Source organism: Gallus gallus, chromosome 3 (genome assembly GCF_016699485.2).
Source record: "Gallus gallus isolate bGalGal1 chromosome 3, bGalGal1.mat.broiler.GRCg7b, whole genome shotgun sequence".
NCBI lineage: Eukaryota > Metazoa > Chordata > Aves > Galliformes > Phasianidae > Gallus > Gallus gallus.
Genome location: NC_052534.1, coordinates 57917266 through 57942517, shown reverse-complemented (window position 1 = coordinate 57942517; position 25252 = coordinate 57917266). Strand labels below are relative to the sequence as shown.

Below are 25252 nucleotides of genomic sequence, written 5' to 3'. Positions count from 1 at the left end.
GGTTTGAAAGTCCTCCATTGGTGTTTCACTGTGTGTAAAAACATTTTATGTTTTGAATGTAACATTCATGGTCTACCATTGCCTCAGTGACATTCTTCACTCAGTGACAGTGAATCTCTTCCAGTGTCAATGGCATGTTCTGCAATCTGTTTGAAGATAGAATTTTCAGTTTTCTGCTTCTACTTTAAAACCTGCTTTTAATTCCATGGGAATAACTATTTAGAGTCAAGTGCAGTTTTGTACCTGTGTCTCTTCCCATAAAGAACTTGTGACAATTGCAATTTGTTTAGTAATAGACTTCCTTAAGCAGTATGTCTTCTAGTGACTAGGATAATTTATTAAGAGGACAAAAAAACGTTTGCAAAACAGGTGTTGCAGGCTGGTAGTAACAACTTTCTTGAGTTATTCAAACAGAGGGGGGTTGAAGAGGTTGTGTTCTTCTAGATATCTGATACCATTCTTTTATTATGGAAGAGTTTTTGCCTCTTCCATTTCAGAGGGAAACACCTTTTTTTCTTCTGTTTTATCATCTGTTGAAATCTGAATGTAGTTTCCATAAATGACAGTTGCCTATTTTACATTGATTCTATATACTTCTCCTGAATAAGTTGTATTTTTTTTTTCACAGTTAGCTAGCCAGATAATCTTAGTTAATGTTTTGTTATTTGTAATTAATGAGTTAGCTGGAGTTGCACTACTCTGTATTTGAATCTGGCCAATGTGAATTACTTTTATCAGCACAGTTAAAAGAGGCTGTATATGTTGTCTTACCTTCTTCCATCTGCTATACCTCCTCTGAATCTTAGGAAAAAAGAATATTTTGATGGCCAGATTTATAATCACTGCAACACTGAACACATGTATTGTCATTGTCTATTCTTACATGCTTCGGCATACCTACTAATCCCTTGCTGTATACTCATAAAATTACATGTAAATACACATATATATCTCCTGACTACTATTATTAAATAATTTTCATATTTAACAAAGTGATGCTTGAATTTGATATCTACTTTTGAGCAAAGCATCAGTTTTTAAAACATCAGTGTTTGAAGATAAAATGTTTTTCAGAAAAAAGTAAGTGTTGTTACGGTCTTTGGTACCGAGTACAAGGTCTAGATGTCTAGCTTATTGGGAGCTTGATGCATTTAAAAGAGGTTTTGGTGTAACAGGCTTCCTTCAAACTAGTATCTGTTTGTCTACCCATTTCTATCAGTCTTTTTGTCCAAAGTTTGCACTGATGGCTTTTCTACCCAAATGTACTATAAAACACAGAGTCTTTCAGTTTTTTCTTTTTTTTTTCAAATGGCCTATCAATTCTCTGTGTTGTATTTTTTCTTTACTAAGGAAAAGGTTCTGTAGTTGAGAAAAACTATATCAGTCTTGGTACCAATTTATAGGTTTTTATAGTTTTTCTGAAACCAGAAAATATTTTTTCACATATTATCACTTTCTTGAATCCTAGTAGTCAGTCTGAACTTGAAATAGAAATGATAAAATTCTGTGAGAGTTATTCTTTTAAAGTGTTTGTCTGAAGTTCAAAGCAATTCCAAAAACTTTTTGCAGTATTTCAAATAAACTTTCTCTTAGAATTATAGAACAGTGTTTAGCCTTCAACATAGGAAAAAAAATGTTTTAAAAGATGTGTCTGAGGAGTATCTTTATGAAAGCAGAATACAATTGCAGAGTCCTAACAGTTCTGGACACGATGTAGTTAAACATCCAAGTTTTGGATAATGAATTGGAATTAATTTTCTGATTTTAATCTGATTTTACAGCCTCGGATGCAGTTCATGGATTTTTCTACCTTAAAGAATATTTTGAAATTAGTTGATTCCCACTTCTTAAATGCGGAATGTTTTTTTTTTCTTGTTAAATTAGAAACATTATAAAATAACTGAATTAAGTCAGTGACTTTCACTGCTTTCTGTTACTATGTGCAAACCCAAATAATTATATTTATTTTCTTCATGGAAGACTCATGATCTTGCTCTTTGGTCAGCAGTATGCACTGGAAGGGCAGAAGGATCCCTGTGATTTTAAACTGAAGTATGGGGTAGTTGCATTTAAAAACAAAAAGTAGCCCTTGCAACCTCTGATTTACTAATACAGCCTCACAGTAATAAACAAAAAGGCACTGTTTTTATACCAAATACTGTCATTCAAGTTTGCAATTGTTTATTTGCAGCCTAAAACAAATTTACATTTTCCAATTTTTCATGACAAAGCTAGTGTCAGCACCCTGCTTTTGAGTGCTAAAAGAGCATAGGAAAACTGTGGTATGACTTGAAATAGTCTGGTTAATGACCTCTTGCTCAGGAAGATCAATTGAACTGATGTGAAGGGCTGGAACATACTTTTAAAGTAAATTCATTTGACTCCAAGGGGAAAAATTCTTTTACGTTACAGTTCATCCTAAGAAAAACTTAACCAGATTTATTTCTTCTTTGGCAGTTTGCCCCATCAACAGAACTGAAATTATTGAATCTTTTAAAGATGGCTTAGGTTGCTGATGTAGTGGGCCAGCCTAAACGAGAACTATATAACTGAAATGTACTGAAAACCAAATATCAGTATCAAGTTGAAATTTGCATAGATTTCAGAGCTGTTTCTGATTACTTTGTTAGTCAGTGTGTATAAGTAATTTGCATTCTTCAGTAGACGCAGGAGAAAAGTGTCTGAGCATGATTTTGAGATCCTTGAGCAAGTAGAGAATGGTCCATATAGCTGTAATCTGTAGGTATCTGCCTATGTTTTTTTGCACCAAAAGTCTATTTTCTGAAAATGCTGTCACTAAAATGAATTTGCCCTCAAAAAGTTAAAGACTATTAATTAATTAATTAATTGCATTTTTTGTTTTTTATTCCTTCCTAGGTAACAGCTGCTGGAGGGCTTCTGAAATTCACAGTCTCCTATGATTTCACAAAGCAAGAAGAGGCAGCTCAATTGATGATCCAACCTGATGTCATCATAGAGGTAGTGATTGCATTTTCAGCCTCTGAAGGAAAAAATATTAGAGGGAAAGAAGGAAAGAAAGTTGCCTTCTCCTTCAGATGTTCAATGTGAAGCCTGTTGATTGAGAGCCACTGCAAAACTGCAGGGTTCATGTAACTTAAGCTCATTTATTGTATCAGAAAATCATCATGCTTTAAAGAATTAAAATCTCCTGCATCTAAAGGGCCACCTACCAATACTGCAGTAGTTTATAAAACTATATTCTATGTGACTGGCTGAGATAATACTTCTACGTTCTTTCAACAGACCTGTTCTGTGCAGCTCATAATTGTATGAGTTTATTTGCATTGACTTTCTGCTTAATCAGGCAAGCCTATTTTGGTTTATGAAAGATTAATATTATTCCTGATATTCATTATTCTTATAAAAATATGTATTATTTAATAAAACCTTTACCTCGGTTGATTGCAAAAATAAAGCTTTTTTATAATTTATTTCACATATGTAAATCTGTTATGTCTCTCTTTAGGGAGGAGGTGATTTGAGAATCAACACTCCAAAAGGCAGAATTCACCTGCAGCCTTCTGAAGTGCATACTGAAGAAATTGTGCTGAAACCAGAATCTTTCTCGTTGCATGGCACTGATGTTCCAGTCAGCAGGAGGGAGTTCATGACCATCTTCGCAAACATCAAGAGGATCCTTATAAGAGCCACATACAGCTATGGGATGAATGCCATCTACAGGTGAATGCGGGAAATGTGTCAGTGTTACAGGCAGTTTCTCAAAATACTTGGTTTTTCTCCCTCCAGAGGAAAAAAAAAAAAAAAAAAAAAAAAAAAGCCCTTTAAAACAGGCTTTAATTTATTATCATTAAATCCATAACATTTATTCACATGTTCAGCAGCCAAGTAGTACCTTTTTTTCATTTTGGATATCAGCCATGTAACAAAGTGAGATTGCAGGGACTGTTAAGATGTGAATGACAAACAGGTCCATAAATGTGATTATTTTGTAAATGCTATAATTCTCATGTGTATGGTAAATCACGGAACGCAGTGATGACATGTCCAAGTAAGAAATTATATATTGCTTATGTATTGTTTTTCCTATTTAGTAATCACGGAAGGCTGCATTACCAGTGGACTAGAGAATAACATTCTAAACCTCTTAGCTGGCCAGGCAGCTAGAGGGGAGTTTCCAGCTTTTTAATGAGTACCACATGCAGAACTGGTTAATCCCAAAGCCTTTCCTTTAATTTATGTCAGACTGCTGCCTGGACTGCTTAAAACAATGATTTCGTGTGAATTCTTTCGAACCTTCTGAAAAAATGAAACGTCTTAAGAAACTACATAGTTTTCTGTCTCAGTGGCTACAGTGTGGTTGAACCTATAAAGCTCATATTGCATTTAAAATTTTGATAAGTGCACTAGCAAAACTCTTGTAAGTGTAACATTCCAGGTAGGCTGAAAGACCTGACACTGTGTAATTGCACTCTTACCTAAACATTAATAATTAAGTGGCATAAATAATACTTTTTAAAAGATGTGCAACAAAATTGCTTGTAGTAGTAGCTTTCTTCTTATGTGTCATGAGACCCAAAATGCACTTTAATGCAGATAACACTTGATTTTGTGGCATTTGAAAAGGAGGGAGTTGGTAGTATTTTAGTTGATATTTGTTAAAAGAATAGATACAGTTCTTGCCAATATGAAATGTTTTAAGTAATCCAATAATCATTTAAATGTTTAGGTAACTAAATACATCCTAAATTGAAAGGCAGTTTTTGTTAATAGCGTGTAGCTTTCTTATTTGAACTTCGTTATTATAATTTTTTTTTTCCACTGCAGAAAGAATTCATTCTTCTTCAGGCTCTTTCCATTTCTGTGGTTTATTAGTGTGAATTATATCTCTATAAATAAGTTTGCAATTCATTGCAGTCTTGAATTTAGCCAAACTGATTCCTAATTTGCTCACTTGGTCATCAGCCTGAACTATTGCAATCTAATTTGAAGACCTTACATGTCTCAGAACCTTCCCACCCTGATGTTCAAGGACAGTCAAACCACCAGGGCATAGCTCATCCCTTACACAGAAGGAGTAGATAATGAAAAGCTGTTAATGAACAGTTTGTAGAACAGTTTACAGATGAGACTAATGGGAGTCCAGAGAGACAGTTTCTGCATTCCATTCTCATTAAAAAAAAAAGACATTTGTCAGTATTTTCTAAATTAAGATTGCATGAAGAATTTTCAGGTGAATGATAGGGGCTCTTACGTTGTTTTGAATGAAAAGTATACGGTTAACTCTGGGCAAGAGGTTTTACTAAGTATTCTGGGAAATACAAATTTCATCTATCAGAGGCTTACATACATATGTATAATTTCATTTGCACTATGATGAGAAAAGGAGCTGGCCTGCAACAAACACTTTGGCTAGGCACTTGAAATGTGGGAAGAGTATACATTGCTGGACACATACTGGCTTCACCTTGCTTGTATTGTTGAATACAACAGTGGGCATGGGATGGTCAGGTCAGCACAGCTGTGTAGAACTGGCACAGTCTGTAGTTTGTACCTTGTAAGGAAGAAGTGGCAAACCTGTCACTGTCATGTCTGGAAGACCATGTCTTACTTCCTGCACCCCAGATTACTACTTTAGCCATTTGGCCATTTGTATAGTACTTGTTGCCTGTCATGTAGTCTGGTTCATACACAGCTTTTTGAACCTTCTAGTGAAGTATTACTGGTAACTTCCCAGAAACATGTCTTGAAAATATTCTTTAGGAAGAGCTCCAGGATTCACCTATAATTTGTGCTTTGCAAGTTGGCGGCATCATCTTCTTATAGTGACATTACACTCTGGAATGTTGGTACATTAAAGACAATGATTTAAAAACAGGTTCGGTAAAGGACTAAAATAATTTTGAGGAGTGCCTTGTTGGCTAGAGATGGTTTTACGTTATTGCTGCATCTAGTAGTCCCTCTGAGGCCTTTTTATTTACCAGAAAAGAAAGCAATGGCAAATGTGTTACAGTGAATACCATCAGCATACACAGAAGCCTCTGAAAATAGTTTGTTCCAAAGTAAACACATCTTGTTGATTGCTGTCAGGATGCTCATTCCAGTTAAGTGGGAATGAGAAGACTTGACCAGGTTTGAGCAGTGGATCCAGGTGAACTACATGAGGTTCAACAAATCCAAATGCAAGATCTTGCACCTGGGTTGAGGCAATCCCCATTAACAGTACAAGCTGGAGGATGAAATGATTGAGCACAGCCCTACTGAGAAAGACTTGGGGGTATGGGAGGATGGAAAGCTAAACATGAGCCAGCAATGTGCTCTCACAGTCCGAAAAGCCAACTGTATCCTGGGCTGCATCAAAACAAGTGTGGCCAGCAGGTTGAGGGAGGTAATCCTGCCCCTCTACTTTGCTCTGGTGAGGCCTTACCTGGAGTACAGCATCCAGATGTGGAATCCTACAGGAGAGAAATAGACCTGTCGGAGTGCATCCAGAGAATGGCCATAAAAATGATCCATGGAATGGAGCACCTCTGATACGAGGACAGGCTGAAAGAGCTGGGGCTGTTCAGTTTGGAGAAGAGAAGGCTGTGAGGTGACCTAATAGCAGCCTTTCAGTATCTAAAGGGAAGACACAGGAAAGAAGGGACAGACTCTTTAGCAGGATCTGTTATGGTAGACCAAGGGGAAATGATTTCAAGCTTAAAGAGGGGAGATTTAGCTTGAATATAAGGAAAAAGTCTTTTATAGTGAGGGTAGTGAGGCACTAGAAGAGGTTGTCCAGAGATGTGGCTGATGTCTTGTCCCTGGAGACTTTCAAGGTGAGGCTGGGTTAGCCCCTGGGCAACCTAAGCTAGCTGTGCACATCCCTGTTCATTGCAGGGGAGTTGGACTAGATGATCTTTAAAGATCCCTTCCAATTCTAAGGATTGTATTTGTCTAAGATTCCAATATTCAGTTTAAGATTCCAATCATAACAAGATGAATTGGATTCTTCACTTTCAGTTTCACTGGAGGAATCATAAATTCACCTATTTGACTGGGGTTTACTGTATGGAGTTAAATTTCTGAGCAGTACATGTTCGTAGTCAAATGATGTAGCAAGTCCAACTTATGGTCAGTTCTTACAGGCATTTTGATGATCTCCAGTGTATGCTCCAGCTCTGATTTCTTTATTTTCTGTTTGACTTTAACTCATGCTAAAACATACCAAGCACAAAGCTGTTCTCATAACTCTAATATTATGAAAAACAAATATTTTCTCATTATTCTGTCCCCTTAGCTCAGCGGAGGGTGGGATCCAAAGGAACATTTTTGCTGAGGAAATAGATTAGAACTAAACTTCATTAGATAAGTTAGTATATAAGTAGATATGAACTAAATTATTATTAACAGTTATGGAGGTCAGATGGATATTCCTCTCAGAGAGTAAAGAGTCTAGCACAGGTACAGAAATATTACAGGACTTTTAGATCCCTTACGGATGACAGTTTCTGCCTCATCGTCTTCAGTAGAACCATGCAACACAATAATCCGAGTTTTCTTTATTTAGCAACCTGATAATTTAAATATTGAAAGTTTTCAAAATAAGTAATGAAAAATAGTTGTATTTGTTGGGATTTATAAGGGTGCTGTTATAATCTGTGATTGAGACCAGACCAGAGTGGAGGCACTGTAAGATTAATCAACCTGGGAATTCAATGGAGTTGTTTCCAGTTAGCAAGAACTTTAACTTGAAGGCTATCATTTTTATCTTTGCTTAATTTAACCCACTAGAAACATTAGTTAATTATTAGCACTTTGAAATAGGTAATTAAACACTGTATTAATTATATGTAAGCTCTGTAACAGGCTGCTCAGAGAGATTGTGGAGTCCCCTACTATGGAAGGCCTTCTCAAAACCCATCTGGACATTTTCCTGTGGAACCTACTATAGGGAACCTGCTTTAGAAGGGGGGCTAGACTTGGTGATCTACAGAGGTCACTTCCAATCCTTATAATTCTGTGATTCTGTAATGCACTAATGATGACTTAGTTTTAGATAGCATGTTTTAGAGAGCATTTTGTGGGTCATTTTAAGCTTAGAAAATTGCTAGCACTCTATGTCACAACTAGGAACCTTCCTCAAATGGACTTTCATTTATATTATCAAGTAGGATAAAAAATGAGAACACAGAAATGCAGGAATCAATTCAAAAATGATTACAGCTTCTGGGTTTCATTTGAGAAATTTTGCTCAGAATTGACATATCTTCCAAACTGTTGAAATTGAGTCCATCTATGGTAGAAGCAACAGTCCAAGACAACTCTCTTGTATCAAGTTGTTTAATCTGATGTTGTTAGTTTTTGATTCAAGAATGTTTAGTAGCACTGTTTCTTTAGGTTTAAAACACAGGGTGGCCAATAACAGTAACTATTATGGTGCTAAAGGTAATGCTTGCAGCCACACATAGAGTTGATTCTAGATCAACTCTATGTTGAGAGAAGGAGAGAGAGGAATGGCAGAGGATTTACTTCCATATGCAGAACTAGGTTCAAGACAAATGAGCAATGATTGGGTCAGTACTTCTTGTGCTTTATGTAGCTAATGTGATTCAGATGCCTGGCACAGCAGACAGTAAACTATGCTGATACTGCCTGAAACGTCCCCTTCCCTTTTAATCTTGTTTGTTTTTAGAAGTCAACAGTTGCCTGCTGACAGTAGCAGTCAGCTTAAATATTTGGTCTCAACTTTGAATCTCAAATTGTTCGTGCATCTCCAGGATCTTGTGTCCCATTACTGCCAGCATTATGTATTTCATTGAATGCAGAATGGCATTGAGGAATTGAAACTGCAACATCAAAATGGAAAAAAAAAAAAAAAATCATTGCAGCTTTTTTTGATGTGTAACTTAAACACACATTAAAAGTGTAAAAACTTAAACACGCTAAAATCCCACTTAGCGAATAACAGAACCTAATGAAAATTGGAACAATTCAGTGAATGCGAATGTGGGATAATACTGGATGGATGTTTTCTGTGTTTAAATGCTTCTCTTTGTACCAAGATCTGTTACTTGGTAAGAGAAATCTCCCTGTGAATCTAGATAGAAACATCATCATTCTCTCAAAAGAGTTTCAAGAATCTTTTCCAGAGGTTCTAATATTAACAAATTAAATTTAAGTTTCTGACTGCATAATCTCCAATGGTAGTCTCTCCAAAGCCTACTTATATACCCAGTCATGACAGCGTTTGTTTTTCTGAAGTTCCTGTTTGCTTTATGCTTTTCAAAGGAAATGGATTAATTTTTAACAAAGTGCATGTGGTGATAGAAATATATTTTCTGTGAAAAGATACATTAGAAGAAGATTTTCAAGTCACTCTGGTAATCAAACACTCTACTAAGATGGGTGAGTGAAAGTGGACATTTCTTTTGAATTCTTACCAGAATTAAATCCCTAAATTCCAACTAGATTTGTCAAGTGGTACTGTTGGAGTAAAATATGTCTGGCTTGCATATTACCTGTGGGCTTATGAAACCTTTTTTTTGCCTCTCTTTGTCATATTTCTGTTTGTTTTTTTAATAAAACTCATGTTTAGCTTTTGTCTAGACAAGAGGAGAGAATTCTAGCATTACTTCCTTTAGGCATGAAGGTTTTTTTAAATTTTAAACTTTCTTTTCCCATCTTCCCTTTGCCTAAAATTATGTAATGGAAGTTACTCATTTTAGGACTAATTGCTACTGCCATAAATAGTGGTGATATCCTTGTTAGGTTATAAGAATTGGAAATATAAATAGATTATGATTCTATAGTATACACTGAGCAGAAAAATCTCCAACTGTCTCTTCTTTGTCATTTGAAAACTAATAGGACTAACAGTATGAGATCTTATTCCGTATACATAACACTTAGATCCTCCTGGACAGAGCTGAAATCTTTTTCACGGAGGCTGGCTCTCCAAAATAGAAAGACCTTATAACCAAAGATAAGTAATGCAGTATTTTAGAAAGTTGGAGTAGTGTTTTAAAAATTTTGAAAACATTGCTTGGTGTCAAATTCTTTCTATATACAGCCATAACACAAATTGCAACATACAGCTTGCTGGGCAGGAATAGCCATCCTTCTAACACAGTGCTGTGAGACTTTAAAATCTATTTATATAAACGTATGTCTGGCTATGGTCTCCTTCACATGATAGCCAAAAATAGTAACAAGCCTATGGAGGTAGATTAGGAGAAATAGATGACTTTGAATGCCTTCTTATTTTTAAACAGAAGAAAAAAAAAAAAGCATAAGCAAGCCAACCAATGTCAGTATATGCTGTTGCATTCAAGTACACAAATACTTTTGTCTAATTCACTGTGTTAACTCTTTCATTTCTGTTATACTCAGGCTAAATGGTGTTAGCATTGAAGCTGCTGACTACTCTTCAACTGGGAGAAAGCTAGCATCTCCAGTGGAGTTATGTGACTGTCCCCCAGGTTATGCCGGTACCTCATGTGAGGTTAGTATCACAATACAGACTATATCAAATGTGCTAACACTTTGATAGTTATAAGGGACCGGTGGCCCTGTTCCGATAGAAAGTAATAAGAGAACTGTCCGTTCCTGTTATGAATTTGGTTTATGTTGTCTAGTTAGCTTTATTTCTAGGTAGCAGTTCATTACATGTGATATTTGAAATCTGGAATTCTACACCTCTGTTATGATTTCTCAGTTATAAAAAGAAAAGACATTTCTCTGAACAACAGAAAACAAAAACAGTCTTTGGTGCTCTTCAACCACTTGATGTTACATAAAAATATCAATATTAGAAGAAGGATAGCATTATCTGTCCAATGTGTAACAAAGTTGGATCAAATTACCTGAGTTAATGTGGTTAAGTTTCCTCATTTTTTTTTCACTAAGGCTTTGCCATTTGCCATGGAATCTTTGGAGATTGTGTACACTCCTGTGAGGATTGTTTCCATACACACTTAACCACGAATTCATTATCTGTCTTACAATGTGTTCAAACATGTATATATATGATTAATCATCTCTTATATGCATATTTTGGGTTAAATAGATGCAAAAAAAAAATCTTCAAAAGCTTTGCCTTTAAGGAAATAGTCTCAAACACCAAGATGCTCTGCTTCACAAAACCGCAAACAGTATGCCATTTACACAGACACTCTAGGCATTTGCTTGTCATCTTTCCTTTTCTTTAAAATCTTCAATGCTTATATGTGATATTTAGGACCTAGAGTCTAGTTTCATGCCAAATGTGTTTGCTTCTTGCTGAGGCTAGATAAACTAATCTAGAAAGAAGACTGGAGGCAACAAATGGATATTCCTTTCACTTCCAAAATGGTACAGGCAGGAAAAAAAGTAGAATATTGCGTACCTTGGCTGAAAAATTAATTTTAAGTCAATTGTCTATTCAATTGTTCAAGACAAAAAGTGGAAAAAAAAGTCATTGTGCTTCACGCGTTTTTGGGTTTTTGGGTTTTTGTTTGTTTTTTTTTTTGATTTGTCTTAAATTCAGATTTTACTGTGGTTTCCAAGAAAAGTAATTGGAAAGGCCCAAACAATTGGAAAGCCAGATATTCCAGTACCTACTTTTGCATTAGAAGCTGTGAGACTTGAGTAAGGTTCCTGACCTGGTGTTGCTGAAATTCTCTATCTGATATTGGGTTAGACTTGATGATCTTAGAAGTCTTTTCCAACCTAAAAGATTCTAAAATGCTAGGATTCACTGCTAAACCTTCTGTCCAATTCAAAACAGTCCCTGAATTCTGATACATTTTTAAGATCATACCCAGAAATAGAAAGATCCTAGGTAGATAGCTACAAATTTAAAGTCTCTATGTGGTGGGCAGGTGTGCTCTTTGGTGCCTGTTCTGGCTGTGTTCTACTGCAGACCTCATGAATTTAACTATGAAGGCTGCTCTCAAAGTAAAGCCTCATATGGTATGGAGGTAGAAGTTGAACCTTCCCACCAATATTCCATTATATTCTGTTGGTATGTGACAGATGGCAGCAGAGGGGCACTCTGACAAAATGACATCTGACATGGAAGTACATATGAAGCAAAGGTATGTCCCTGAATTCCTTCATTTGGAAAAAATTGCATCCATTGACAATCACTGACCCTTGCTGAACATTTATGGAGACCAAACAATGGATGTGAACACAGTGAGGTGGTAGGTGGTGTGTTTCAGGAGTGGTGACAGTGAAATGAAAGATAAGCCTCATTGTGGGTGGCCATGCACAGCTGTCACACCATGAAAGAGCACCTCGATCAGCTAATCTGCATGTATCAATGGATTACAACCAGGGAACTTTGTATGGAGCTGAATATTGACTTCATATTGTTGGAAATAATGGTAGCAACATAGGAATCTCACAAAGTTTACACTATGTGGATCCCGCGAATGCTCACATCGGAACAGAAAGAACACCATATACAAGATTGTGACTACTGAAGGAGTTGCATCATTACAAGTGAGAAGATCGCATGTCACCACTATGAGTCAAAATCATAAATGCAGTCCATGAAGTGGCAACATGTGAATTCTGCATCAAAGAAAAAGCTCAAGATGCAACTCTCTGTGGGTAAAGTGACATGCACTATCTTTTGGGAAAGGAAAAGAATGATCCTTCTGGATTTCCTGGAGCCTGGGCAAACCATCAAGTCTGGTCACAGTATTGCAGTGCCGCCCAAGCTGAAGGTGTAAACTCCTAAAGTGAGTCCAGAGAAGCAGACAGCCTTTCTCTTGCAATATGATAATGCTAGGCCCCATACCAGTTTGAAGATGGTGGAGCACGTTGCCAGTCTTGGTTAGACTGTCCTACCACACCCACCATATAGTCCAGATTTGGTGCTTTGTGACTTCCATCTGTTCAGATCAATAAAAGATGGGTAACATGGGCAACATTTTCCTAGCTACAATGCCATCATAGTACCTGTGAAGCAGTTGGGTACCTCTGCCATTGTAGATTTTTATGAGCTTTTCATACAGGATCTTGCTCATCACTGGTAAAAATGCATAGCTAATAGTGGTGACTATGGTGAAAAATAGTGTTTTGCAGCTGAGAATTTGCTCTATCAAATGGTTTTCTTTGTACTTGTTGTAGTTTTCATGGAAATGAATAGGAGGCATTACTTTTGGAGCGACCTACGTATTTTGTATTCCCTACCCCTAGGTTGGATTTCCTACCAGGACTGAAGACTAAAAAGATATGATAGGCTTCTACCTGAATATACTCATTGAATTTCAGAGCACTTTTGGACAGCTCAGAAATGCCATTTCACAAAGCTGGCCTATTTTAGGATAGAAAGACAGTGAAAAGTTTTCATTTATTCACAGCATTTATTCACAGAATTAATTTCTCATGAGTCTTTTGTAGCAGAGGTTCTACATATGATATATGTGGAACAGTTGTGCTTGACAGATAAAAATGTGGAAATATTTTTGTGTTCTGAATAAGTAGTTTTGCTTTTCATAACAAGAACAGGAAAGGAAAAAAAAGACAAGGTTTTCAATTCCCAAAGAAACTAGCAGTTAAGAAAGAATGGAAACATAAATTAAAATTGTGGAATTATTTAGAATACTATTTCTTTTTCTTCCAGGCACTACTGGACTTGTACAACACTTCTTCCAGTTTTAACCAACCACAGTGCTATTTTTACTGAATTTATGCAAGATATCAGTTTCATTTTCTCTTCTTTTCATCTTAAAATTTAATGTATCTGTTTGTTTCCTGAGTAATAATAATTTGATACCTGGCATACATGCTGCAGCAATCAAGACAACCATTATTTACTTATTTTCTTGATATGAATGTTTTGGCATTATCAGTCTTCAGAAAACAACCAATACAATTTAAAATGTGCTGTCTCTTGTGAGATTGTTCCATTACACATATTTGGAATTCATTTTCTGCAAGATTCTGTTTGAAGAAAATTGTTATGTTTTTGTTAGTATGTCTGAGAATTGAACATACAATTTCATGAGCTTAGGTAAAACAGATAAAGTTTTAGATTTCAAATACTGGTAATTTGTCACAGTTACTTTGTTCTATTTATGTGAATCTTAATTATTTGTCTAATGGCTCTTCTCTAGTGGATTTATTTACTCCTTTGCTTTCCCTATGGAAGAAGTTATGTTTAATTTGTACCACTACGGCAGTCAGATGGGCAGGAAAGTCAGAACTTTCCTGGCTTTTGAATGTTATGTCTTTTCTTCAGATTGTTTTCTGCAATTTTTTATTTTAGGTCTCTTTCAAGTTTTGCTATTGACATTCCATGTCTAAGCCCTTTAGAATTACTGACTTTTGGAGCCTTATCTTGTGCAATATTACGTATATCTGCACACTAGGTCATTTTTTTCAGAACCACTGAAAAAGAAAAAAGTATTATAGTATGATTTTACAGTAACAGACAATTGCATCTCATGCCATGGTGGGGGGGAGAGTGATTTCTGCTAGCCTGTTTTTCTTTCCTGGATTTTATAACTTTTTATCTTTAGTACTCATATTCTTCATAAACAAAAATGAAAAAAAGTTCAGGGATATTTTTTTAAATAATCTTTTCAATTCATCTTCAAATTACTTATTCATTTTGCAGGGAAAAGACAAAAAAAAAATCACAGAATATTGTATTGATTTTTGTAAAGGAGAATCTTCTTGTTCCCTCTTTGTAGGGTGTGTGTGAAGGAGAAGTTTTCTTTTTTAGTGGATACTTTCAGTATTTTATCTCTTTGTATTAGCCAGCTGCCATTTTGTCATACCCTTTTTATATTATGCAACATGTTTGAGTCATGTGAGCAATCTTATTGAGGAAGGATAGTTCGCAAAAGCTATAAGCCATTTGTGAGTTATATATTAAGGAAGAATGGTGCCTGACATCACGTGACAAAGTAATAGAATAGCTGAATTTTCAGTGGTGAATCATATTTGTATTGTATCACATTTCTTAAGGAAAAAACTACCCATGCATTTTCTGATTTAAATTTCACACTTAAAAAAAGAGAGAAAAAAAGAATTTGTAGACAAAAGTGTAGCTCTGTTACGAACCTGTGACTAAACAGTGTTTTAATTGCTCTTTACAGCTGAGCTTCTCAGAAGAGTTTTTTGTTGTTTAGGGGTTATTTTTTGCTTCTTCTGTCTCCTTCACTATTTTGCCTTCTGGCTATTTTTGGTCTGTACCTCTTGCTTTGATACTGTCATATTTCAATTCTTCATTTCTCTGCTTTATTTTACCATTTCAGAAGAATGATCAAGTTAAGGCTTCCTGTAACCTTGCATCTGTAAATAATGCTAAGGTCAATGCAAAGCCATAGCACCAACTCTAGAGAAATGTTGGTATTTCTGTTTATTTGACAAGAATGTATTTTTGTGTGCGTGTATCAAATTTAACTATATTTTAAAACTCCTTTTCCCCGTTCAAGCAATCTGTTCTATATTTTCCCTGCAGTATTGCTGGCCACAACACAGACGTGTGAACGGCACAATCTTTGGTGGAGTCTGCACGCCATGTACATGCTTTGGTCATGCAGAATCATGTGATGATATCACAGGGGAATGCCTGGTAAGTTACCTACATACAGAAAGCCTGATGGACCTCAGCAACATCAATTCAATATGCAAGTATAATTGACTTAACCACCTCTGAGACCTGGAATATCTAAGCAGAAAGAAAACAGAAAAGATCTTTATGTTGAACTGTTGCTGAAGCTAAGATTAAATCCCCTCATACCAAGATATGGTAGCTTCTACAAGTAAACAAAATGAATTTTTAATTACATAGGATTTTTTGAAATAGGATGTTTTGAAAGAGAATCAATAGTACAAAATATGGCATGCAGAAGACAGCAAACATATCAATATTCTTTCAGGCAACAGTTATATCCTCCTCCTCCTTGTCTCCTGTATTGTTTTTTTGTTTTTGTTTTTGTTTTTGTTTTTAACAGTACAATTTATAATATCTAACAGATAAAATTTAAGTTCTGTTCCAGCATGATATAGAGATGTTATTGTCTTCCTCCATCTGAATTCCTACTAAATCTTGAAAAAAAGTATTTTATAAATTTTAAAGGAAAAGTAAAAGCAAGATTGTGACTAAATTAACTTTTTTTTCCTCATAGCACAGGGAGATTTTTTTGGAAGTTACCTATTCAGCAACTAAAATCCTTGATGTTACCCATAGCAAGCATACTAACACATCGCTATTTCCAGTCCATTCGGTAGCCTTTTGGAATGGGTGAATTATGATGAATAGACTGTTCTGACTAACTCAAGTGCATTCTAGTTTCATATTGTCTGACATAGCATGAAGCTTGAAACATTTCTCATTTCATTAGTCTTGCAGAAACACAATTTGAGCCATCGCCAGATTAGTGGGATATCATACTCTCATTTCCCTGCAGAATTTCTAGCAGACTCTGTATTGTGCATGTTTCTAAATGTTCCCTTTTATTTCCCTAAGAAAAAGCAGTTGGGAAAAGTCCAAAATGAAAATTCGGGCTTTTTTTCAATGTAATTTGGCATTTAGAATTATTGCTGGTCTTCCTGTTTTCCCCATACAAGATGTTTAATTGCACTGCAGTACAAAACAAGACATCCTTAATGTGTAGATCAGTGAGTTTTTCAAATTACTTTTTCAAGAATAGAAGCTTAAAATGATTCTCAATTTAATTACACTGTAAGACTTAAAGAAGCACCGAGGACAAAAAAAAAAAAAAAAAAAAACTTATGACATGACAGTCATGTTTTGAATCCTTCCATTACATGCAGTGAAAATATTTATGTCTAGGGTAATAGGGATTTGTGTTTCTTGATGAAGATAGAATTTATTACATTAATGATTTTAGCCTCTACCTATGATGGTTGTAACAGTTAACACAGTTAACTAACCCACAGTTAAGTTGTAGAGTTGCATACTGTTGTATTTTTGCAATTCCAGCTGATGTTAACTACTGACTGAGATAGCAGCATTCCCCCTTCCAACATTTCAAGGAGCGTTGGTATAAAGATAACAACACTGAGAAGAAAGTGGAAAATAAGCAGCTGAAATTGTACTTTAGTCTGGATGTGCTGTCACATATCCCGTATTTCTTTTTTCCTGTCTGAGCTTACGCTAGATCATTCTGTAAAGGGGAGCACAGGGAGCCTTAGACCAGGTCTGGATTTTCTTGCAGCTTACTTTGAAAACACTGTAAATGAAGTTAGATTGGTTAGTATCCATGCAGGCTATTAAATGCTGCTATTCAATTTGGATCATAAGCCTTTTGAAGTGAAAGAGGGAGAAGTCTGAATGCTGAAAAAGAGAAATGTTTCACATCAAAGGCATTCTTTCTATTGAGGTTTACACAGCCTTTTGGCCTCCTTATTATTATTCATGGTGTTTTTCCAGCAATACAACAGACAATTTACGCATCTAATTTACTGATATGATACTTTTTTACTCTTCCTTAGCTTTGAAATGTAGTTGAAAAGCAGCTGAAATATATTTTTGACTTGTGATAAAAGCTCAAATCATCTGCTTTGACATAGGCCTGTATAAAAAGCTCATTTTAAGGCATATCTTGTAGTAACCTGTAAAGCCCTTTGATTCCTACAGCAGCCATATAGAGAGCTGTGTAATATATAATTCTCATTACCATCGTGATATACATAACTTCTTTGGTACATAGGGCAAGTTCTAGCATACAGAAACACCCTTCTGTAGCTTTACACACATACATTCATGGTAGTTTTAGAAGATTGATGAAACTTAATCCTTGTGAAGAGCAAAAAACATTCAAAGGTATTTCATTCATGGCAACATATTACATTCTCACTAGTGAAAAAAGAGAGAGGCTATCTTTTGCACTTCAAGATGTGCTGAAATTACTAAGAGGGAAGTTCCCAATTGTATCCATTTTGTATCTGATTAATTTGTATATAAACAGCATATGCTGTGTAGATTGAGAATAGCGTCAGAACTGGTAGTCAAGTTGTGCTTTTGAAAGTTTTCATCACTCAAGCAACATCTTTGAATACGCAGCAACAAATGATGGATCCTCAGCTAAATGCAGGATAGGCATACCACAAGTGAAAAACGCCTGTGCAACGCTCTTGATTGCATTTGTAATACTAGGAAATTGTTGATGTAATTTTGACATTACAGTAAGTTGAAAATGCCAGAAGAGCACATTCACGCTCTCAAAGAGATAGTACAATGATTCTATGACTAGAAAAATGTATTAAAATAGGTACCCAACTACACCTTCATTTTCTTTAACTATCAACTTCCCTGACTGTCTATGTGACAGATATACTCCAAGACTGGGCTGAAGCACACCAAAGCACTAATCAGAGAGTTGGTCATATTCCCTGATTATAGTTTTAATTTCATCGCTAGTCTTCTATTCTAATAATTTATATATTCATACACTCAGCTGCAGACCCAGATAAGCAGATGAGTTTTTCGGTGTGAACTTAAGCTTCCCTGACACTATGCATACAGAGTTCCACTTGGTTTCTTCCAAGCTCAGAAAGCCATCCCAGTAGGAAGTGTTAAAAAATGCGCTCCAGGACATCAGCAAATAAAGTCTGATTCATGCATAAATTTTTTAATGAAAATGAATTCCACAATCTTGCTTATTCAGAGGCTAAGTTAAGCTTGATAGTGTTTGGGTATAAAAGAGATCCAGAAAATGGATGCATTCAAAATAATTTGAGATCTAGTCAATGAAATTTGAAGGCATAAAGATTTCAGCATAAACTAATTCTTGGTCATAAAGTCTAAGAATTAGTGGAGCACTGATTTTTTATGAAAACCACCAGCTTAATGTGTTGAAAATACAATTCATTCTAAGGGAATATGTATGTAATGTACTCTGCAGTTAGGGACAGTTGTTCATGATCATCTTTATACCCAGTCTTATGATACATTAAAAAATTATGAATATTCATACAAACATGAAATTAAGACTTCATAGGTTTAAGTTATTACTGTACATTTGGCAAGTTTCAAACTGAGATTAGACCAATATATACGAAGGAAACACAGATTTTTCATGAGTACTGATAATCACTTTAGAAGAGCTAATAACTCACCTATTTTAGTAAAGTGGTCTGGAAATTTGGCAAATGAGTATAAAATTTAGTACATCACCGGACAGGCAAAGTATGTCATGTGTGCACTGTCTAAATGTTCTTTGTCCTATAAAATCAAGACTGTATTGGGGAGAAAAGTAAGACTGCACAAGACTGTTATTTCTCAGCTCAACTCTAACATATACACAGTGCAACATTTGCTCCAATTTTGGTACTACATATGATTGGGGTTTTTGTTTGTTTTTAAATTTATAGTCACAGTGAGGAAGAAAATGGATGTACAGATCTTATTTTAAGGAGAGTTAGATGGCACATGGAAACGGCTAGAGTTAGGTTGTAAGAAAATAATTCATCAAAGAGAAGGTTGTCAGCTCTTTGTAATGTGAATTGCTTTCACTGAAAATTGAAGGATTTTTGTTGCTTTCTTTTTTTTCCTTAAAAAAGAAGCAGCTGCAAATACTACTCTGTAAGCTTTGAAATGGTGTTTTAGCTCACCTCACTTTAATAACATCCTTGACATATAAGCAGTTCATATTCTTGAAAAACATAAAGATATGTCTGAGGACATTTAAAGCTCAACACAAAAGAATCCATTATTTTTCAGAAAAAGTACAAATAATTTGACAAAATGCTTTTAAAACACTGAACTGTAAAGGGTTTTTCCTTCCGTAAGATTGAAATTATTTTTTGTTATATCTTTTAAAAGCATATCTTAATATTCACAGTTACCTTTTAAGTATAGCCCGTAGATTCTATTCAAATATAGCACTTAAAGTAATCATCAATTGGACTTAAATGACCTAATGAAGTAGGATTTAACCCAGCTGAAGGATCTAAAGCTATGCTTCTATTTGACTAAAAGTCTCAATTGTTGATATTAGTGAACAGTCTACCAAATGTCTGATAATTTAATATGCTGACTAATGCTTTCATAATGCAGATTTTATGTACACACAAGCAATAAGTATGCACACTTTATAAGTAAACAGTAATTCTGGAGACAGGTGGTTCTGTCAACAGAGTGCCTATCACTGAAAAGGAAAAATACAGTGCTTATTCAGCTGCCCAAATACATGGCACCAGCTCTGTAGAGTACAATGCAAAATATTTATTTCCCTAATGGTAATATACTGAAGAGAAGAAGAACCATTCATTAGAGCAGTACCATTTTCTTTACCCTTTATTGAAGGTATGTTTCAGGCAGTAATACTGTTAAACATATCAGCAGGATATACATAACTTTTTGTAAGTGATAAACTGTAAAGTGATTTGCATTTTCAATCTATATCTGAATACAACAAGTTAGAATTTAGCAGTCAAAACCAAATTTGCTACTTTTCTGTTTGCTTTGTAAGAGATGTACTTGAGTGATGTGTAGCAAATAATATTCTATATTATATATTCGAATAGTCTAGTGTAATAATATTTGAGGTACAGAAAAGTTTAAACCAGAAAGTTAACTGTCCATGACAGAGGGGCCACCGCAATGGGAAGTTGTTACCAAAAAAAAAAAAAAAAAAAAAAAAGAGAAATGCTCACCTGTTTCTAAGGATCTAGGCTTATAGAAAACACTCCACAGAAGAAGATTTCCCCAACAAGAAATCCTTCCTCAGTAGCAGCCAGTCCTTACATGAAGTCCAAGAGAAGTGGAGCTGGGCTCTACCCCTTCCAGTTGCACAGGTGAATTGCTTCCACCTGTGCTCCCAGAACTGACTGGGTCTTGTCTCCAGGTACTCAACCAGTGATTCTGGCTTTGAATCAGCAGTTCCCATACGCTAATTTTCTATGCCTGTGATGGATGCTGCCAAATTATTTAGGATTTTTAATCCTTTGAGATGAAAGGGAAGCATAGAAGGGTCAGTTTTTATTTAAACTTAACAGCATGTGTTGTTACAAGTCAGCATGGGAAATCTATTCTCAGAGTACTAATTCCCATTCTGCGAAAAAGAGATCATTTAATTTGAGATCAGGCCAAAGGCTATATAAGAAAATACAGATCTACTTCTGCTATTTTTAAGGAGTGCATTGGATTCCTGCTCCTAAACCCTAACCTTTCATATGTGTAGATAAACTGTTTCTTTTATTACAAGACCCAGTCACATAAAGGAATAAAAATTGGTTAGGACCTAATATATAGTACACTTATCCTTGTTTCTACCTGTAAAATATAATTCAAACTATGCTACCCTTCACAAATCTATTTAGCTTGCTGCCAGATATACACCTTGTAAAATGAATTAATGCACATAAATGCAAAATATTCATTTTTATAAATTGCATTGTCTGAACTGTATATCTCATATCAGCATCTGAAAAAAGTAAAAAAAAAAAAAAAAAAAAAAAATCCAGTCTGTTGCAAGACTGCAGTGCTTAACCTGTTTTGCAATACTCCAAACACTAGTTTATGTAAGCAAATTAAAACACTATTGTGACAATTATATGTTGGAACAGTTCTCTGTTTTATATAAAGAAAAAAATATCCAAAGCACAGAAAGTTGATATGTGTGAAGCACTAATTCTTACAGCTCTTCTCTGGAACTGGTTCTCAACAGAAAATTAGTACGTATCTTGCAAGCTTCTTACAAGTCTGTTGAGAGAATAGGTGAGGTGAATGACATTCAGAAACTTTTCTACATGTGTATTTTCTAATCATGAATTTGTACTTTTTGCCTTCTGTTAAGGACTGCAAACACAACACAGGTGGTTCATATTGTGATAGATGTCTTCCTGGTTTCTATGGCGATCCTACTAAAGGAACAGCTGAAGACTGTCAGTTGTGTGCTTGCCCACTAAATATACCTTCTAACAAGTAAGATGTATATTTATTATAAATTATACTTTTTCACTTTGTAAATTATATATACTTTTTTTGAATTTATACCATTGTATGTATATTTGAGATTCTTCGTGCTTTTACATAATGTATTTTACAATATAGGCTGTTATTCTCATTTTATAGTCACATAGAGCACTTAGCTTTGCTGAGAGACAAAGATCAAGACTAAAGCTAGACAAGTAGACTAGGAAGAAAAATTCTGCATTTTGGGTAACTGCTCTTTTCATTGCATCAAAGACTAGTGTTAAATTTTATTTTGTTTTTTGTTTTTATAAAGTAGTTGTTTCTAGTTTTAAAGTTGAAGTTAATTTGATATGTGATTTTTTTAAATATATAATTGATTTTAAAATCATGTTATATTGATCAGATAAGGGTGTTATTTCTTTTATTTTTTTTTCTTTCAGTTAACGTTATATAATATATATATATATATATATATATATATAACAATAATGTTGACTGATAAAAAAACAATTGTATCCTGCACTACAACAAAAGAATTGTGGCTAGCAGCTTAAGGGAAATGATTCTCTTGTTCTACTTTACATAGAATACTACTTCCAGGTCTGGGCCCCCCAGCACGAGAAAGATGTGGAACTGTTGGTGTAAAGTTTACTCCAAAAAATAAATAAGCTGTTTCAGAGTACAGCCAAGAAGGTGATCAGAGGGCTGGAGTATCTCTGCTATCCAGAGAGACTGAGAGAGTTGGGCTTGTTCAATCTGAAGAAGTGAAAAATGGGGGGAGGGAGGAGCAGAATTCCAGTAATTAAAGAGGGGGAGAATTTACAGAAAAGTTTGAGCGGGTGTCTTTATCAGGGAATGTAGTGATAGAAAAATGTCTTTAAACTAAAAGAGGGTAAGTTTAGATTAGGAAGAAATTATTTAGTGTGAGGGTGGTGAAGCACTGGCACAGTCTGAGTAGAGAAGCTGTGGATGCCCCATCCCTGGAGGTGTTCAAGGTTGGATGAGTTCCTGGGCATTCTGATCCAGTGGAAGATGCCTTCTGCCCATAACAGGGAGTTTGGACCTGGATGGTCTGCAAGTTCCCTTCCAACTCAAACCGTTCCATGATCATGTTGATTCATTTATATAACACAAAAACACTAATCAAAAATCTGATCTAAGACCAGTTTTCTTTACAAAAAGTTGTTTGTGTTGCTTGCTACCTGCAGTTTAAGGCCAACCTGAAACACAGATGAACCAATTTTTACTCTAATAGTTCATGCTAATGCTGTAGGCAATAGAATTGTGTTATATTCCTTCTCTGATCAGTGCTATTTTAATCTGACGATTCATCAGCAGGAATCCTGGGGAATTGTAAGATGGAAGTCTTCTATTATCACAGCTGTATAGTTGGTTTTATTAGAAATACTTGAGTTTATGCTTGCTACTCAGGCATGGGTCCTTTGATGTTCTCATTGCTTTCACATTTCAGAATTTCCTAGCATAGTTAGTTAATCTTCCTATTGTTAGAGAATGCTGTACTGATAAAGCAAGAACACTATCCTGTTTGTATCTGGTGCAGATGTGCAACAAACCAAGTCAAATAAATTGAATTCAAGTTTTTATTGGCAAAATGCCTGGAGACTTCTATTATGTATTCATCAGAGTTCTGGCTGCTTTCCTCCTTTTTGAAATTAAATAAGAGTACTCTCTGTAATATTTAGCTTTCTTGAAAAACATAGGTACCAAACATATATAAATGTTCTTTGACTGTGAAAGTCTGGGATTCCTAAGCCCTGTATTAAAGCTCTGTAATAGCTTAGTAGTTAGAAATACTAAAATGGAAAAAAGCAAAACTGCAAATCTCCTCAGGCTTTCTGTAGCATACTTGTAAGCTTTTAGAGAGCTCTGTCTCCCTGTGTGGATCAATCACATACCTATACTACTTTTGGTACTATGTCTTAACTGGTGTTCTGTTGTTGTTTTATGTAAAACTATGAAAAGACTGATAAGGAACCAAGAGAGACTAAGATTTTCTGAAACCTGTTTTAACAAATCAATACATACTGCTTGTTAACGTTTATTACTACTGAATAATGAGATTCTAAATCTCTTGTAAGATAAACTCTCATTTTCTTATCTTGCTATCACATATTTCCTTTCTAGCATGCAAATGGGAATTTCTCAATATATTAATGTTTAACATTCAAATGTAGATTGACTATCAAGTCAAAGAGTGGAAGAACACTGTCTGAACATAATCTCTAAAATATAGAAATTATGCTATTAATGATCATTGCTTAGTGATAATAGGTACTTAGTTATTATAATCTCTACAATTTATGCATTTGAATTCAGAGTTCTCAGTGGATCTGCAGAACAGTCAATCTTGAGCAATACTATAATGAACTTTGATAGCATCTCCATAAAACTTTCCCATGTCATTCTTATGAAAGAGTGAGATTAGAATGGACGAGCAGCATCCTATTTGAAACATCAGGTGCTGCTGATTAGATTTACTGATAATGTGTACTTCAGTTTTAAAATGCATTCAAATGCATTTAAAATGCATTGTTATATAAAAGTAGAATGAACAATTATTTATTCATTTGGGTCCTCATACATTCCTGAACCTATTCCTAATTTAATGTCATTGCAAAATAACACAAATATAATTCTTATGAAAAAGAGGAAAATCCTAAAACCTATTTGTGTTTACTGGAACTGACTTGCCCACATTTTTCTTACTGATTTCTGCCTATGGGAGATTGATTTACTGCTTTATGACAAATGGGGTGTTTATAAGTGAAACTATTCTATAGTAGAAACAGAAGGAAGAGTAACTGTGTTCAGATCATAGGATGAGTGACTCCTTATTAGCAGAGTTCAATCATCCGCAGGTAATTATGTTACATGGTTCTATTTAAGCTCGTCTGGCCTCCCTATGCCCATTATTCTCCAGAAACTTTCATTATATATCCTTCTTTAAATTAGATGTCTAATTGTTACTGTAGTAGCATAATCTTCTACCTGAATATAACTTCTTTCTTCATTATATTCTTTCCCAACTTCTGTTTTCCTATGTTATAAAAGCCATTTTCAGTATCTTTTTTCAGCTAGATGTTTTCTTTTCCTTTTGTGAACAGTCACTGCACCATGTACCTGCTCCCATTCTTTTCTTTTTCTATTAGATTGACCAGAACTGTTTTCAATTATTTAGATGAAGCTCTATAAAGTTATTCGTGTTTCTGTCCTTATTGATTGCTTCAGAATGATAGGAGAGCAGGTTACCTCTTCTGTGCATTGCTGATTTTTTTTTTTTTTTTTTTCTAAAGAGTCAGACTGTTTACTCACAAGTTATGTTAAGGGAGGAAGAGAGCGAAATGCTGAAAACCAAAGGAGCAGAGTTTGAAGTTGAACATGGTCAGA

General features: G+C 35.1%; 1 protein-coding gene across 6 annotated transcripts in view; it reads left to right on the top strand.

Annotated features, from left to right (window-relative positions):
- LAMA2 (laminin subunit alpha 2) overlaps window positions 1–25252 on the top strand; it is a 336526-nt gene that overhangs the window by 173940 nt on the left and 137334 nt on the right. For all 6 annotated transcript variants that reach the window (XM_040697911.2, XM_040697907.2, XM_040697910.2 and 3 more), the window contains exons 13-17: window positions 2878–2979; window positions 3488–3702; window positions 10351–10462; window positions 15419–15532; window positions 21726–21853. In XM_040697911.2, coding sequence (XP_040553845.1) covers window positions 2878–2979; window positions 3488–3702; window positions 10351–10462; window positions 15419–15532; window positions 21726–21853 — 671 coding nt within the window. The remainder of the gene's footprint in view (window positions 1–2877; window positions 2980–3487; window positions 3703–10350; window positions 10463–15418; window positions 15533–21725; window positions 21854–25252) is intronic.